The 18,797-nt window shown below is 40.5% G+C and overlaps 1 protein-coding gene across 1 annotated transcript in view; it reads left to right on the forward strand.

Annotated features, from left to right (window-relative positions):
- The first annotated feature begins 1,043 nt into the window (after positions 1-1,043).
- The window catches only part of cadm1a (cell adhesion molecule 1a), a 450,697-nt gene continuing 432,943 nt past the window's right edge, over positions 1,044-18,797 (forward strand). Inside the window, exon 1 of the mRNA XM_053331275.1 lies at positions 1,044-1,082. Coding sequence (XP_053187250.1) covers positions 1,058-1,082 — 25 coding nt within the window. The 5' untranslated portion in view covers positions 1,044-1,057. The remainder of the gene's footprint in view (positions 1,083-18,797) is intronic.

Consider the following 18,797-nt stretch of genomic DNA (forward strand, 5'->3'; position numbering starts at 1 on the left):
GAGAAAATACAGGAAATGTGTATGCAGTATTAACACTCCTGTTGTCCTCGAGTCAAGGAAGGAAGGAAGGAAGGAAGGAAGGAAAGATGGAAGGATGGAAGGATGGAAGGAGACTTACTGCACAGTACTGTATATATAATTCAAGGCAGCACAGGGACACATTTTGACTTTTTAATGCACTGCTTGATAGGTGTGGGCACTTCTGGGGGGCAGACAACCAAGAGAAAAAGGTGGCAAAAATATTGATCTTCTGTCAGCAGGAGACACTGGCACCGGACCAGTTCCCACTGGGCTCACCAGCTTTTCACTGGGTAACTGACTTATTTCAGAGTCTGTCTAAGAAATTAATGTCCAACTTTTTTTTTTTTTCCCCACCAGGGCTTCACCCTTGGAAAACTAAAAAAGTATGATATACTCAATTTTTCTATAGTGAAACATTTTTACACTCTAAAAAAAAAAAATATTGAGTTGAATTTAAAGCGGTGAAATCATTTAAATATAAAATATGAGCATAAACTGAGTAAATATAAGCAAATAAATAAAGTAGATATGAATTAATACAAGTGGGTGAATCAACAAATGGGAATATGTGCAGCTTTTGGATAAAGGACGATTCCCCCAAATACCAAAATATGTCAAACCCATTATAAAGATATGGCATATTAAAATACCACACACACACACACACACACACACACACACACACAGACACACAACTCTCTGCCACCCCTACAGCAGCATCACAGCATTAAAAAAGCACTAATACAATTTTTTATTTTTATGTTTCTTTTATTTCTTCATTCTAAGTTAAATCCAAAGAGTTGTCATATATATAAAACACACTACATCCATTACATCCAATGCAATCCATCAAAAAAAAAACCTGCCATTTAAATGAACATGGGGGTAAATAGTACCCTCCCTTTCTCGCATCTCATTAACTGAGTCCCGTTGTAGCTATAGGTGAAGCTGCTTCTCTCTCTCTGCCATACTGAAGCAGGTGTCCAACATGGCGAACACTGGCAGCGGCTCTCTCGCGACTGTGCTCTTTTTATTCATGTTTCAAGCGGCTCTTCATAAAGGTAGGACTTTTTCTTTTTTTCATAAACCCGGACTACACACTTTCCTTTTAAAAAGATTTCCGTGGATGTCGATGGAGGAGAGTGTTTTTCTTCTTTTTCTTCTTCTTCTTCTTCTTCTAATGGACAATGTTTGAAACATGCGTGGCGGAGCATTTGAGGATGTGTGTGTTGAGATGATGATGATGTTGGAGCAAAAAAAAAGTTGAAATATAGACAAGAAACAGCTGATGTATGTATGTGTGTGTGCGCGTGTGTCATGGAGAGTCTACAAACATGCATTACAGAGACGATTGCAGAGGAATACATCACTTCGCTCAGCTCAGTTATTAATCGCTTTGCTTCTACACAGCTGGCAACTCTTATATGTAGCCAAATCTGTTGTAGTGTGTGTGTGAGTGTGTGTGTCTGTGTGTGTGTATGGGAGGGAAAACCACACTCAGCGTGGTGTTTTTGTTGCTCAGGACGCACAGAGAGATACATTTGGCATGCTTGAAATCAGTGTTTGTTTTTTGCGTGGTTACTTTTGTGGCATGTTGCTCAGATCGGAAGCTTGGACTGGTTGTAAATCACAGAGAGGGAACAGCGGTGCGTTGAGGGACCGCTGCAGAAAAAACTCCATTTAAGACTCAGCTAATTTTACATCTCGTTGCACAGACAGAGATTTATACCAAGCACAACATATTTTAAGATGTGTTAGTAATAATATAGTTGTTTTAGTCAATTCGGCGCTTTGATAAGTCACTAAACAGCTCTGGTAACCATTTAATCTCACTTTTTTAAAGGATTCATTGACTATCGACCATCCCGCTGGTTTTCGATACGAGGCTATTACAAGAAACGGGGTAATCTTTTATAAAAGTGGACATTTAAACAAAATAAGTGCACTCCAGTGTTTTTGAATGCACGCCGAATTGAAACCCACTTCCCATTGTCCCTTATCGTGTCTTTAATTACATCCTAATACGTTCCCGCGTTTCCTAATAAACAATAGAAGATTAATTTAGCTGTTTTTCCAATGAGACCTCGGGGCTGTTCTCGCGTCATCTCGGGACTGGATTTTGCAAAGCGAGGGGCTAGCAGCATCATGCGTGGAAACATCAAAGCTTTCTTTCGGATGTTGTAAATATGAGTCAGATATGCTCTCAAGAAGAAGAGGATGGGGTTACAGATTAAGCTGGTGAAGGGTGAAAAAAAAACGACTTTATTGCCTCTTAAGGCGACTGGTGATGCTGAGGAGTGATATGCGTGAGTTGGCGGGCTGCGGAACAGGCACACATAGAGAGAGAGAGAGAGAGACACACATACACACACGTTGATTTATCAGACTGAGATGGGATAAAGTGTGTTTTCCTACATGTCAGTCTGTGTTTAATCGTGAGGAACTGTGGATATGCACATTTGGATTCGCTCCGTGGTTTATTAATCTTTACGCAAGGATGAAGATGGGAGTGAAATAATAACAATAATAGTCGGGGCAATGCAAACCCTCCTGTAACAAACACGCACATGCTTTAAACTGGAAACGCGTTCAAATAGGGTTACACAATTATATAACTGGTTAAACTCTGGGCTTTGTGCTGAATTGAACCACCTTTTGCTTTTTTCCTTCCCATCTCTTGTTTTTTTTTATATATCCAACATTTTTATATCAAGTCAGTTCCGATTAGAAACTTAGTGCCAAAGCGTCTCTTCGTGATAATAATATAAACCTATTTCATATGCGGGAGTTCTCGCCTCTTATTGGAGAGAATGACATGGGAGGCAGATGTCGACGTTTGTCACATTGTGGATTATCCAGGAGGCTTAATCCATTACAGCGTTTCATCCATTAAAAATGGGCGCACAGTGCGTGTCTCTCTATACCCCCCCCCCTCATGCGTCAAGTGAGTTAAACAGTCTTTTTTTTTTTTTTTTTTTTTTTTGAAAGCATTGGAGAACTAAACGAGGCTGCTGTGTTGTTCTTTGGACAGCGGGCAGTGCTGCTTTACCTTCATGGAAATGGCTCCACTGATTTCAAACAAAGCTCGGGGCACGCTTGCACAAAGCATATCAATAATTTACCTCCAGTGCACATCAGGCTTAGATTGTGCTAAGCATTGCAGGATGTTATATATGTGTGTGTGTGTGTGTGTTTTTCTCCTTCAATTCAAAATACATGGAAGTTGGTGATATGAGGGTAAGGATTGCAGTGCAGTCAAGCTAAGAGGAAGCTGCATTAATCAATTTCAACCCCCCCCCCCTCTCCTCTCCTCTCCACCCCCTCACTATAAGTTCCATTTTGGCAACAGGATCGCCTCATACTGTCATCAAATCACACAAGTGCTCCAAATGAAATGAATTCATGAGAAAGCATTCACAGTTCGCTGCCTTTTGTGTCACAGAGCTCCGAGTGGATCCAGTGTTCCTCAGGAGATAACATGTTTTTCAGCCATCAGTGTGTGTGTGTGTGTGTGTGTGTGTGTGTGTGTGTGTGTACATGCAGAACATAGAAGTCATTTTCAGCTGAGTCAGACCAGAGGTGGGAATTTACCAGGAATTAATCTAAAATAAATTGTGCTTAAAGCATTTTACTCAAGTGTGTGTGTGTGTGTGTATTGTAATGAATAGCCAGTGACTTTGGTGATTGATTTCTTCATATTATTTTAAGATAGCAGGGTCCAGCTGAGCATGACATGACTATCTTTCTATTTTTAGGCGATAAAGGAATTTAAGATTGCACTAAATTGCAGTAATTAAATTGAACGTACACTTTAAAACACATCAACACCAACATACCAATATTAAGGTGTATTATTTTAGTCCAATATAAGTCTAATTAGAGGCCTTCATAATGGATTAAACTTGGAAATGTTTGACAGTGACACTTTATGTGGCTTTGTCGGACTAATTTCAGTAATTTTTAATGAATTTGTGATTTATAAGCTAGATTAATTAAATTATATTCATACTGTAGGTTTGTTAAATAGTGAAAGCTGTTGTGCAGTCCTAAAGTGATTGTGTCATGCAGGCATATCTTGTATCCTGTTGCAAATAATGGTGGTAAATGGAGTAAAATGTACATAATTTGGTCATCTTTGAGCATTTCCTTTATGGTTTTGTACAGTTATGAACAGTCATATTGGCTTATTATAGTAATCCGCCTTCTCCTCTCTCCTCCCACCTGGCTGTGCTTTCCCTCCGTGGACTGTTTCACCCCTGCCAGTCCCTTTGCTTCCTCTGCAGACTTTACTTCACTTAGCTGCCCGACAGACAGACTCACTTTTAACCTGAATAACAAACTCTGTGGTGTCGGGGCTAGCTGGGAGGCTAGCAGAGCATTAGCACAGCGACCAGCTCAGCTTCGGCTCCCCTCGCCTCCCAGCTAGCCCCGGCTCTCCGTGTGGATCCAACCGGAGCACCGAGTCCCCCCGCTTTGTTATTCAGGTTAAAGTAGGAAGAAACAGCGGAAGAAGTGTTGTCGGGGTAGCTGAGTGACATAGAGCCTGCGGAGGAAACTCCGGGACCATCGGGGTGGAACAGTGTCCGGCTGCACAGATAGGAAACATCTCGGCTCAAAGGGTGTGGCACTGTTTTCAAAAACTTCTTCTTCTTTTTGGTTTCTAATGGCAGAACCGGTGAATTAGGTGCATTACCTCCACCTTCTGCTTCAGAGTGTGGACCCTAACCATTAATCCCGTCTGTTAGGGTTGGGCAATTAATCGAAAAATGATCTAAACCGTCACTTAGAAACTCTAATCGACTTAATCTTGCTCATGTCAATTAATCGTGGTGTTCACTGTTGCCATGACAGCAAAGGTTGCATATCTTTTAAGGAATTTGAAAACTTGTCTCCAGTGATGATTTGAACCCAAACCACGATCTTTACATAGTTCTAATCAAGTAAACTAGATATTAACCACAGCATTACACCTTAACACTCCTGTTGTCCTCGAGTCTAGGAAGGAAGAGGGAGGGAGGGAGGAAGGAAGAGAGGAGGGAGGGAAGAAGGAAGGAAGAGAAGGAGGGAGGAAGGAAAGAAGGAAGGAGGCAGGAAGGAAAGGAAGTGAGGAAGGAAGGTAGGAAGGAAGGTAGGAAGGAAGGAAGGAAAGAACAGTCCAAACAGATGGCGTCAATTTGACCCGGGAGGACGACACAAAGGTTAAAGCATCATTATTTTCACTCCTTAAAGATACTCATGTGCCAAAATATCACAAAAAGTACAAAACAAAAGAAACAGTGAAAATATATAATCGTTCATTAATCGTAATCGAGGTTAAGAGTTCAGCTCTACCGTCTGTCTAATAAACTCAAATAAATCTCTACTGCTCGACCCACTTGGCAGGTTCACTAAAGTTTTAATGCACTCTTCCGAACTTCTACCTTTTTTATATATATATATATTCTCCTTCTTGATCATACTTAATAAAAACTATGATTGCATGCTTCATAGTCTCTTCAGCCAGGTGGCACATATCATCCAAAAGTTGGCCAAAATGAATTGGGGAAATATCGGCATATTGAATATTGGAAAAATCCAATACCGTGCATCACTGGTTTTGTATAAAAGTAATTAGTACGTCCTAGTGGTAGTGCAGATTGTGTGTGTGTGTGTGTGTGTGTGTGTGTGTGTGTGTGTGTGTGAGGCTTTACAGGTGGTTTTGAAGGAGAGTACTAATTCAGCATGCTTTGACCAAGAGCTTGCCGAGACTTGAAAACGCAGTTGCACAATCTGTCAGTTTAAAAGCAAAAGTATTTTTACTGTCATTTTTTGTCAAGTTATGTAAGAGTCCAGGTGAGAGCAAGCAAGCGGCTGCCAACGTGTGAATACATCATGTTACCATGACGCGTGAAGGAGTGAAGGTCAGTGTTCAGATGACAGGAACACGACCTCGTTCTTTTCTGAGCTTCCTGCGTGGTTTGATCTTCTACATTGATGATGTCTCATTCATTTACAGCCTAGTTGGAAAAGTTCAGCTTTTGTCAGTGAATTAATCAGTTTCCTGTCGGTTGACGTGGTGTTGACTGAAATCGTTTGTTTTTCAGTGGACAAATACTAATAATGCTGTTCTCAGGCAATGGAAGTAGAATAAGTAGATCCCATTGAAACCTATTACCTTGGAAGTGTTGAGATAATCCACCTTGTTTCTCCTGGCATGGTTGTCACACCTTTTTGTAGTTAGAGATACAGGAAATAGATAAAATATAATTCATTTAAAATCACATGCAACATAAAGTCTCATTGATTGATTGAATAGGAACCTTTTTGTTTTCTGTACATGATTGGTTGGTGGCTGGACTTCACCCCCCTTTTTTATTTCCTGCATGACTGATTTCTGGAATATATAAATATAAGATGAAGGGTGCATGATCTGGCATCTTTACTGCCTTAATGTGATAACTGAGATCTTTTTCAACTGTAAACCAATATCAGAGATATCACGTAATATCATTTAATCAGAGAAAAATCAATTCTCTGAAAGTCTATTGCAGCGCAGCACCCCGAATGAGTTTTATTTGAGCAGTCAGCGGTTTAAGCTGCAGTTTTCATTTACTTGGATTAGGTGTTCGTACATAAAGGATCTCAAGATGTGATTGTTTACATCTACCCTGCTCCATGTGACAGTTCATATAAAAGATTTTCCCTCCTTGCTGCTGTTTGAGCCAGATGTGCTCCTCACAAGAGACGAGTAGGCGTTGAGCTCAGTGTGCTCTGACTGGCACTGTTCCTTTTTTTTTTTTTTTTTTTTTAGGGAGTTCCCACTTCCATAGAGTCTAAAGGCCCATTTATGCTCAACGGATGTATGAAAATGTCTGTTTCAAATGATGTTACCCTCACTGCTCTCATACTTCCATGAGTCCTTTACGTTGGCATGGATGTTAACCAATACATCCACCAGGGGGCAGCACTGAGTCAAACGTTTATGACAACAACAAACTCAAAAACAAACATGGCGACTGTGGAGGAGATATTGATAATGTTCCTCTTGCATAAAAGACAAAAACCATATGTTTAAAGTTTCTAACCAACTCACACAACCTTTCCTCAAAAAGTTCCACCATTGTTATTTCTTCTTCGTGTCTCACTAGAGCTACGTATCGAGTAGTGACAGCAACACTGCCCCCCCATGGTTTCCGGTGGTACTGCTCCGTTTGGTCCATATCCGTAAGCTTTATGGAAACGTGCAGAAATACGGACGAAATGAACGCAGAGCACGGACAGAAGGCTCCGTCTGTATCCGTATTTAATGTTGAGCATAAATGGGCCTTAAGAAGGGAGAAAGAACATGACCACAATCATCCCCAAGCTTTAACTTTGTAGTTATTATTGTAACCGTGACGACAAAGAAAACCTTACAAAAGTGGTCATTTAAGCCCAAACAACATTGCATCCTTGAAATTAAGATTTATTTTAGGCATCAGCAACACTGCCCCCCTGTGGTTTCCGGTGGTACTGCTCTGTTTGGTCCGTATTCGTAATTTTTATGGAAACGTGCAGAAATACGGACGAAATGAACGCAGAGCACGGACAGAAGGCTCCGTCCATATGAGCATAAATGGGCCTTTTTTAAAAGGGAAGAAATGAGAAGGTGAAGCATGACATTAAACACTAAACATCAAGTCTTGTTTAGAAGTTATTGAGCTAGTTACTGTGATGTTTCTCAGATGTTGGCTAAAGACCGCTTTAGTAGAAGTGATACAGTGATAAGTGTTATGTAATAGCCCACACAGTAAAAACATTTTTTTTTTTTTTGTTGAAAGGTTCAGAGCATATTATTGGATACCATGCAAACAGATAACATACAGAGAGAAATAGTTGCTAAGGGTACTTTATTAAATAATAGGTTCCAAATGTTTCAAGTCCTCCTTAAAACAACAGTCAGGAGCTCAGATGAACACTGGAACAGGTTTTGTGCTGTATTCATTCCTCCTGTTACTGATCAGTAGAAAGTCTCCTCCAAATGTGCTTACAATGTAAGAGATAGGGGGTAAAAAAAAAAGGTGTTTAAAAGTTCATCTGAATGTAATATAACGCTCCAGCTGGCTGACTTAGAGAAGAAAAGTGGATATCTTCCAGTTTCTGTATTTTTAGTTTAAAAAAAAAAAAAGAAGATCTCTCTCTTTGTGTCTGGATGTGTTTTAACTGTTAGCTGCAGTGGAAAGATTGTTCCATAAAGACAGAATTTGGTATTAAAAAGAGAAACGTCGACTCAATTTGACTAATTTATTTAGCTGAAACTTCACATTAGCTTCAAATAAACTCTCAGTACATTTTTTTTTTGGGGGGGGGGGGGGGGGGGTTGGAAGGAGGATTGTGTGATTTGTCTCCAGTCATTGAAATCAAAAAGTACAATGTGAAGGTATTTCTCAACGGGAGGAACGATTCTAGCCAGAAAAGGAAATGTGTCTGAGTTCATTTGGGCACCTGACTATTGTTTTAAAGACAGGCTTGGAAAAATTGTGAACTCCTTTTTTTTTTTTTTTTTTTTTTTTTTTTTAATAGAGCTCTAAATCAACCATTCATGCCGTTCTGGCGGGTATAATGTGAAATGAAACGACTACATATGTAATGTATTTATCATAATTTTTATTACCGTCACTATATTTTTTTATCACCGCTACGTTTCCCTGGATTGTGCTCGCCAGCGTCTCGTATCTCAGTGCAGTTAACTCCTCACGCTTGTCTCGGAGTATTAAGATGTTAAGTTTGATATGTAAAAGAAATTAGCTTATTATCCAACCTGATGACACCAGGGCTGAGAAGTATTGACCTAAATGTGTCTGTAGAGCAGCGTATCAAACTGTCAAGTAGTAACAGCTCAGCGTATATGAAGTGTGGTCAGATTCATTATCATCAGTAGCTGGAAATAATAAATTTAATAATACATTTTTATTTATAACGTGCTTTTACAGGTGCTCAAAGATGCTTACAAGTAAAAACATAAAATGAAAAGAACAAACAATGTAGAAGGTTAAAAAGACATAAAATGGGAGGAGGATAAAAAACAGTTTACAGGTTAAAAGCCAGATTAAAAAGGTGTGTGTTTAAGAGTGATTTGAAGGTATGGGGGTCTGTATAGTCTCTGATGGGTTTGGGGAGTGAATTCCAGAGGGTGGGGGGCGACAGTGGAGAAGGCTCTGTCCCCCCCAAGTTCGGTGCTAGGTTCGAGGGGGTATGGCGAGGAGATTTCCCTCTGAGGATCGGAGGGCACGGGAGGGGTTGTAATGATGGAGCAGGTCTGTGAGGTACTGTAGGTGGGGCCCATGTTAAGTGATTTGTGGGTGAGCAGGAGGATTTTGAAATTTCTACGGTGTGAGATGGAGATAATGCTCTGAATGATGGAGATGAAGCAATTCTGCTTGAACTTATTCTCAGATCACGTACTTCCTGGTTTAAATAAAGCATAATCAATGTTTTTACAATAACAACACATTTGAATAAGAACGTGAGAATGTGATGAAGCTGCAGAGACGAGCGTTATAAAGCTGATTGCCTGGCCTGCAACTTCACCTGTTGTTTTTTTTTTTTTTTTTTTTGTTTTGCTCACGCCGCTTTCCGAGCATAATTTTCGACCACAGCAGGCAGCTTTTGAAAAGCTCTGAAAACCCCACTGTGCACCACCTAAAAAAACACCCTACAAAACAAGTATATCGCTTTGGTTTGAGTAACTGCAATTCAGGTGTACTTGTGGCACATTGGATGGAAAAATATAAAAAAAAAAAAAAAAAGATACTCTCCCTTTTTAAAAGGAGACACACAATGCATGTCTTAACAAGTATCTATCAGTTTCATAATACTGTGTGTGCTAAGGAGCTCCATAACGATCTAAATATATTCTTTTTTACAGTTTTCTGCTCAAAAGAAAAAAAAAATGAGATGAAAAATGTAGTTGTGGAAAGTTGTAGTCCTTTAGTTACTGTAGTACACACACACACACACACACACACACACACACACACACACACACACACACACACACACACACACACACACACACACACACACACAGAGTCAGTCTAGTCCTCGTGGTTTGGCTCGGAGTCAAGCCGGTAGGAGCCTGGTGATGGAAAACAGGTGTGGAAATGGACTTGTTCTCCCTCTCTACCCCCCAGCAGTCTCTGCTGCTGTAATGAAGAACAATGGCTTTATTCCTGAAGGGAGGGGACCCCAAGTGACCCCCCCTCCCCTCCCCTCCCCTTCTCTCTCTCTCCTTCATTCACCTCCTCCTCCTCCTTCTTCTGCCCCCCCCCCCACATCAACAGTGACTCTTCTGGCAAGCCAACAGATGACGGGGCTGGGTCGCATCTGGCCTCTGTGCACTTAGTGTAATCAAAGAGAGAAAAAAAACGTTTATGGGCCTACTTGTTAGCGAGGCGCCGACTGATGGGATGTCAAGTAAGCACCCTCCGATTCCAAATCTCTTGAGGGGTTGGAGAGGGAGGCGGGAATGAAGGGGGTGGGCGTGGGCAGCAATCTGCTCCTCTGAAAGCAAGCCCACTGGTCGAGGTATCGAATTAGACCGCGCGGCTGTACAATTCCACAATCTGGCTGAGAAACAAGTGAAATGAGTCAAATTCAGCTGATGTTTGAATATTTATGATCCCATTTACATAATGTTGATGCACAAAAGGCTACCGAGGTGAATGCAAATATTTTCCAAACATCACTTGGAGGAGTTTTTTGTCTGACTGAGGCCTGCAGCAAGTGTGTACTCAAAACAGAAATGCAGACTAGTTTTTAAAAAATCTGGATATCACAAAAAAACAAAGTGTGTGTGTGTGTGTGTGTTGCTGACCTGCTGTGTCTCACTCGCCTGCAGTGTCCGCACAGAGCTTTACTTTGATAACAGCCATTAATATTTCTTATCATTTCATTATAAATCTAATTCATATTCAGTTTAGACAGAAACAAGGTTAAGAAGCGTTTTATTCTGAAAAATACATATGTGAGTTGAAAGCAGCATGGTGAGATCTGGTTTGAGCTACTTGCACTCCTCATATGACACAGGTGTTTATTGATCTGATTGATTTATATTGATTACTCCACCAGTTAATCCCCTCACTGTCGTCTCTCCAAGTTTAAAAAATAAAAATAAAAATCCCGCCCAGGTTCCACAAAGGAGCCATTCCAACAAACAAACCTTCAAAATAAAAGTCAGGAGGGAAGCTGATCATAAATAAGGGAAATAACAACAGACAGGAGCCTCACTTTAAACTAATATCACAGGAAGTGAGCTCAGGCCGACTCGCAGTGATGACACTTTTTTAAATATCTGTGACATATTCTACAGATATAGACATGGAGACCATAGTGAGAGGTGTCGTGTTGCCGGGAAGATGTCAATATGACTCTCGACTGATCATTTAACACTGTCTATTTTTGCTGAGAACCGCCTCACATGAACACAATAGGTGAGACCCGAAATATGTAAATGATGCTCCAGTGTCCCGACTGTGAGGAGCTCAGGCCTGACTTTCACTTTTAGTTATGAGCAGCTTATACTTATACTGTATGTGCGAAAATCAGCCAGCCAATTTGAATTTAAAGGGACATAACACAAATTAAGCATGTGGAAATAAAAAAAAATGAAGTTTATACAATGTCTTTTTTTGGCCCTGGAGGAGTGAAGTGTGAGAAAGGATTAACCCTTAAACAGGCAGAAGTAGAAAATAAGATGTTTAATTATTCTTCTTTCTAATTTTTAATTTGCTTCGATGTTACTAGGCATCCCATTTGCACCTAAGTAAACATTTCCCCAAATAATTAAAATAAAGCTTGACCCTTTCTAGAACTTCCTAGAGACACGAAGTCAGGGATATCTTGACTTATTACTTTCCTTTTGACCATTCTTTATTTATTAGTCTCTTGCCAGTCACAAAGTATTGGTGATGTTTGCTGGATGATATCTCAGATCTTGTTCATTTTTTTTTTTGTCAAAGGATGTCATTTTTATCTACACCAGCAGGCTTTTTTAGATGAATGTTGAACACATTGTTTTACAGTGTGGCACAGTGTTTAGTACTGTAGGGCTTTCTGTAATCTGTCATCCTGTTTCTCCAAAAAAAAAAAAGCAGAAATCAGTTCAAACAAATGAACAATGTGTAGTTCCACTGTCATTTCTGCTTAACACACACAGGAATGGCACCTCCTCCTCTCTCTGACACTTCCTCCTTCCTCCCTTCACATCTCCTATTCAGACAGAAATGAGCATGGTAATATTTTGAACCTTTTTTATTAAATAAAGTCAGTGCAGCTGTCATTTGTGAAAGGTTTGACTTTTCCTTATTTGAACAAAATATTTCTTAGTCATCACTGCTGCCCCCCCTCCCCCACCCCCCCCTCCTTCTCCTGCCTGTCGTCTGTGTTACAGCAGCGTTACGGCTCAGCTGCCACTGTCAGAGGGAGACAGTGATTGGCTGCGCTGCTCTCCAAACACACTTGCCATTGGGTAAGACGGTGAAGTCGCTGCGGAGACAAACCTGGCCCGCTTTCAGCTCACTCACTGTCTGATTAGATAGTGGTAGTGATAGACTCTGCTTTAATTAATCACATTTAGACATCATCAGAGAGGCGGTATCTTCCCTGGTAATTGTTGTATGGCTGCCATTTTCACTTCTCAGCTGTTTCCCTTTGAGTCTGGAAACACATGATCAGTTCAGTTTAGGTCAGGCTACTTGAGCACTCATTAAACTTCCAGTGTTTGGTTGTGTGTTCAGGATAATTGTGCATGTGCAAAGGTATCACACAATTTTTGGGAGAGTATTGTCTAAAAGGGGTTACGACTTTTTAAGCGGTGCACAGAAAACCCCATTAAAGCTGCATTTTGTACACTATCCATCAGTTGAGCAGCTAACATCTGGTTAGCGCTCTGCTAACTTGAATGGGGATAAAATAATTTAATCACATGGCTCTTCTAGACTTTTCTAAATGTTATCAGACCTAATGCATCACATTCTGGTAGTGGAATGAGCATTTCGGCTACAGCGGAGCCTATGATGTAAGCATGTTTCAACAGTATTTGTAATTATTATCACTGCCTGAAAGTGGAAACAAAAATCCAGTACTCCACTGACACCATGTCAAGCTAATGGTCCAGTTAGACTTTCTGTATCCAAACATTTAAAGTCCGTGTAAAGTAAGAATAAATATGTGTTCTGAGTTTGACATACCAAAGAAAAGTGTGTTGTTAACCACCCTTCCGAATTTGAATGATTAAAAAAAATCACTATATATATGAAATTAGGCTTCAAAGTTGTGTAAAAATCAGCCTCTTTCTCTGCTCCCAAACGCTGTGGGTGTGGCCACCGAGTCCTCTGAAGCCCCGCCCCCTACCAAGTGTCACCTGTCAATCAAAGTTACCACCTCTACCAGAAACATCGATGCTACGTTTGAGAGCTTTCTGCGGCTATCTCGGCGGCTAGCTCGGCGGCTAACTCAGCTAACTGGCTAACTGTAGACTGTAGTAGTAGTAGTGTGTGCTGAATGTATTTATACCTCTACAGCAGCAGGGGCGGGTTTATGCTAATCACTAAATCCTGAACACAAATCTTGAAACACAGTTTGTGAAGCCTAGCTCCACAATTCAAATCTAAATGGTTGAAATGCTTTTTACACCTTTTTTAGAAATACATTTATGACCTATTTAATATGTTTAGAAGAAAATGTCTTAATTCACTTTAACAGTGTAAATGGTAAATGGACTGTACTTGTATAGCGCTTTTCTAGTAGTTATGAGCACTCAAAGCACTTTTACATTATGTCTCATTCACACACATTCCTACACTGATAACCACGGCTACCACGCAGGGTGCTAACCTGCTAATCAGAGGGGAACTAACCATTCATACACATTCATCCACCGTTGGCACAGCAACCGGAGCAATTTGGGGTTAAGTGTCTTGCCTAAGGACACTTTGACATATGGACTGGAGGAGCCGAGAATCAAACCTACCAATCTTCCAATTGGTGGACGAGCGCTCTACCTCCTGAGCACACAGCCGCCCCCCCCCCCCGAATGTCAACCCGAAAGACAAAAATAATCTCTAATTTATTTCAATTTGACTACATGTCAGTTGGAAGAATAACTCCAAAGTCTTTTCACTCAACTTGATTTTTTTATTCTCTCTCTTTCTCTCTCATGGAGAAACAGTTTGGACGACCTTTTTTATTGTGAAGCACGAGGAGGAGTCCTGGCAAGATCAGAGAGCGGCCTCAGGCAGGTGGATCTGCCCTGCGCCTCTGACACATGGAAGCCGTCCTGACCAAACACTGACACGCTAACACATGCACACATCTATGATCACAAGCCAAAACACAGAGAGGGGTGAAAAACAAAATCCAGTTATGTAATAAAAGTAAAAGATGTGACTATAGGGGGAAAAAAAATAGTAAATTGAAAACATTGTGGAAAGAGCATTTTCATACTAATGTAAAGATGATTATGGAAATGAATACAGCCTATTGCATGAAAAGCCAGTTTGAGTTTGATTAATTTTAACAGAATTCAGCCCTTGTGGATATATATTTGTAGTCTTGCTGACTTGAATGCAGACTTGATTTAATCAGTGTGTGTGTGTGATAGTGCATAGCGTGCCAAAGTTACAGCATCACATCCTGTTAGCCTCCCTTCCATTAGCCTCAACTGCCAGCATGTTTTGATTAAATGACTGAATAATCATCTTTACAGGATGATCATGAAGTGTAATGTGAAATACCCTCTATGTCATTACTCACAATAACACGAGCAAGAGCAGCGATCTGCGGTAACAAACGAGGCCGACTGACCATCACACACTGCAGCATGAAGATTAAACCCAAGTCTGAGGTGAAGGAAAATATCTCAGTGCTTAGTCTGTTTCACCTCAAAAAGCCTGCTGCACCCGCTCTGCATCTTGGACAACGATGGTTTTCCCCCCGAAGCGAACGGTGCAGCAGAGAGGCTGCTCTCTCCACTGCTGGACATTAATAACAACACAGCAGAGCGCTTTGCCTCCCCCTCATTTTCTTATTTTCTTACAGGCTGGAGACTGTAAGATGCTTTCAAATTAATTAATTAATGCAGTTAACTTTTTTAAAATAAAAAGGCTCCAGACCATTCATCATCCCCGCCAGTTATGTTTCAAATTGTATTTTCAGTGACTTAAGGGAACCAGTGATTAATAATAATAATAATAATAATAACTTTTTATTTATAGAGAACCTTTCATACCCAAAATGTAGCTCCAAGTGCTTTACATTTGCAGCAATAAAACAAGAGAAAACAAGGACAGGAAGTAAAATTCAGCAGCATAGATGGAATAAAAAACACAATAAGAGGAATTTTAAAAGATTAAAAAAATAAACTATATAAAAGAAAAGTTTATAACAGGACAAAAAAATAGAACAATGGGTCAACTAAAAGCTTTGTGGTAAAGTTATGTTTTTAAATAAAACATTTAAAAAGTCAGTTTGGAAGGACCTTGAAATTAATTAAAAAAGAAACAGGAAGCCAGTTTTAATTTAGTTAAAATGGGAGTGATTGTTTGGTACATAGTATACTGGAACAAGAGACTCAACATATTCCCCCTTTTTCTATTCATTCATTCAATCAAGCATCTGTTCAGAATTGAATTGGCACCCAAGTATTTTGGTGGCATCAAATCAGGAGATAAGCATCTCGTCCCAGGCCTACAAAATAAACACTGTCATTTGTCACAACCTTCCTCAACTAGGTATAAAATTTAAATCCCAATGGACAATTTTGTCTGTGAAGTGGTTATTTTTTCACTTAACCCTCCTGTTGTCCTCGAAGGAAGGAAGGTAAAGAGGGAGGATGAAGGAAGGGAAAGAGGAAGGAAGGAAAGGAATGGAAAGGAGGGAGGGAGGATTGAAAAGAGAGGAAGGAAGGAAAGGAGAGGAGAAAGGAAGGAAGGAGAGAGGGGAAGGAAGGAAGGAAAGGGAGGAGAGAGGAAGGAAGGAAGGAAGGAAGGTAAGGGGAGGGAGGAAAAGAAGATAGGAGGGAAAGATGGAATGAAGGACAGAAGGAAGGAAGAAAGGGGGATGGAAGAAGGAAGAAGGAAAGAAGGAGGGAGGGAGGAAAGAAGGAAGGAAGGAAAGAAGGAGGACGTCAGGAAGGTTAAGCACACAACACTTTAAAGGTGTGTTCACAAACTGCAATCTTTCGCCTTCGCCACTAAGGAAGTTGGTCAACTGATAAAATTATTATGCCTTCAATGTATAATTTTTGTTCATCAACTTACTGATACATTATTTTCCAGCCATAGGGTCAATGACAGTGAATCAGTTCTTAGGATAAGCAAAGCCCTAATACATGTGCATGGTTGACTAATCTAATCTGAAATCCCAAGTGAGCTATTGTCAGTCACAGCAAGAACTGTTTTCCATTCCCATTTTTTGAATTTACAAAAGACAACAAGTGGCCTTTGATTGCTCCTTTCCTCCCTGTTTGAGGCCTTCATCATCTTGTTCTGCTGAGGAGTGTCAGGGAGGCATCGCACGCTGTAATTGGGCTCATTTTGGCGGCATTCACAGATACAATGCTGAGGTCGACAATGAATGAATAAGGAATCAATGCATATCATTTGTGCTTTCAACCAAATAAACAATACAGCTGGTGTTCTGCTGTAATCATCAGAGGAGGGGGGCAGGGGTAGGGGGTGGGGGGGGGTGAATGAATGCCTCTCTGAATACAATACAGGTATGCGTCAACCATCACAGCACAGTAGGCTTGAGTGATCTAAGTTCTCCCATCTTTCATTTTACATTACACTTCAGCTTGTATTACATTTCAGTGAATCTGCTCCTGATGAGACCCTTCAGGCTGTTCCACTGTCTCCCATAGAACTGGATCACGTCTCCCCACTGTGCTCAGTTCCCGTCTTTTGTCTCAACTATTGTAACTCTGTCTTGACTGATATTTTCTGCACTAATGCCGGACAACTGCTGCACAATGATGCGCCCGTCTTTTTTATTCTCCATTGTGTCCTAGTTGGATGGTTGCAGAGGAAAATCCTACTTTCTAGAGAACAATGGGGACCCTCCCTCGCGCTGAAATTGTAGATTGTCAGGCTGTGAAGTACCACTTGATTTAATTTAGTGTCACAATCTGATTCTCTTTTGTGAAGGGAAAAAAGAATTTATAATGGCACAAGAAGAGAATACTTTCCTAGGGTTTCCTCTTCTAGTCCTAACTCAGGCCAAATAACAGTATGTTTCTTCATCAGGGAAGAACACTTGAGCTTTTTTGTGAGTTTAGCATAGTTGTGTTGCATTGTTTTATCATTATTCTAGTTCACCCTTGGCTCAACTTTTGCTGCAGTGTGAGACATCATCTGATGTTACACAGTGTTGGCCAATCAAGCTGGCGTAAGAACGGGGTATTTCTGCTGTTTACCTCGCAATTTTCAAGACATAAGTCATTTTTTTAGAATTGTAATATCCTTCCTCATTGTATAACCAAATTCTGTGCAACCTGTTGGTGTGTGATAAGCCCTCAAATGAAAGATCTATTACTAAAACTGGACCTCGAGGGTTGGATTTCAGCAGGAAGTGTACCTGAAATAACGTTCGCCCACTACAGCAGCACATGGTTTTATCCTCTACACCCTGCAAGGTGGCATCTGTACAGTATGTTTTATATTGTATCAGGATTATTTTTTTTTATCACCAGGCTTTCTAACATAATAATATTCTCAGGTATAGATACATATATATTACATGTTAATATTTATATGACTTGTCATAGCACTAGCAGCCTGTGAAGTTTCTACATAATGTCACAGTAGCGTAACAGTAGATAGTAAAAGATCACTATCCAATGCCAATATTAATAGCAACAATTTAGAAGACATTGGTTTGAGTTTTTCATTACTGATATGAAAAACAGAGTCCAAGTATAAATGGCAAGTTGGCATCAGAGATAGTGTTTTCCGACACTAGAGCGCATCTGATGCAATAGACATGTTTCACCAGAGCTCCCCCTCTGATAAATCCACATTCAAGGAATACAATACTATCTACAGTACAGCTCCCACTTTAAAACCTGTATCCGGCACAAAATGAAAACAGAAAACAGAAAACAGCTCACTGTCAAGACAACGATAATAAATAAAGTCCCAGCATTTCTGCTAGGTGAGGCGAGGCCTAGGAGCAGAGAATTGGAGCCGACCATGCTAACAGCTAGCCACTGACATGATCCATAAATAACATGAGCAAAAAGATGGAGGATCAGTTCAACTCCCCTTTCATACCACCCAAGTGACTCTGGTTGAATATGGCGCTCAGATCCCCACTTTCAAAAATGCTAGCGGTGACCACGACACTCAGCTAACTCAGGCAACCTCGCTTGTTGAACCAGTAATACCCCTTTTCCACCGAGCTGGTGCTGGTTCGGAGCCAGATCCTGACTAAGCACCGGTTCTTTGCTTTTCCACCGACAAAGCTCCAGCCCCGAGCCTCAGAGCAAGCACCAACTCTTTGCTGGTCTAAAGCAATCTCTCCCCATCTCTTATAGACACTGTATTTAGAGAGTGGAACCAGAAAAGGTGTAGTTACTGCAAAACATCTTTATATAAACACACACTTCGCTTATAATTATGTTTGAGCCTGAACATAATTAATTCTTCAAAATTTAGCTTGGTCGCCTGGAAGCTAAAAACCTTATCTCATCTTTTCTGTGTATCTTTTAAGACGAATTAGACGGATCCGATTCTAAAATAAAAGAAACATGGGAAGAAGAC

Source organism: Scomber japonicus, chromosome 13, assembly GCF_027409825.1.
Source record: "Scomber japonicus isolate fScoJap1 chromosome 13, fScoJap1.pri, whole genome shotgun sequence".
Classification (NCBI taxonomy): Eukaryota; Metazoa; Chordata; class Actinopteri; order Scombriformes; family Scombridae; genus Scomber; species Scomber japonicus.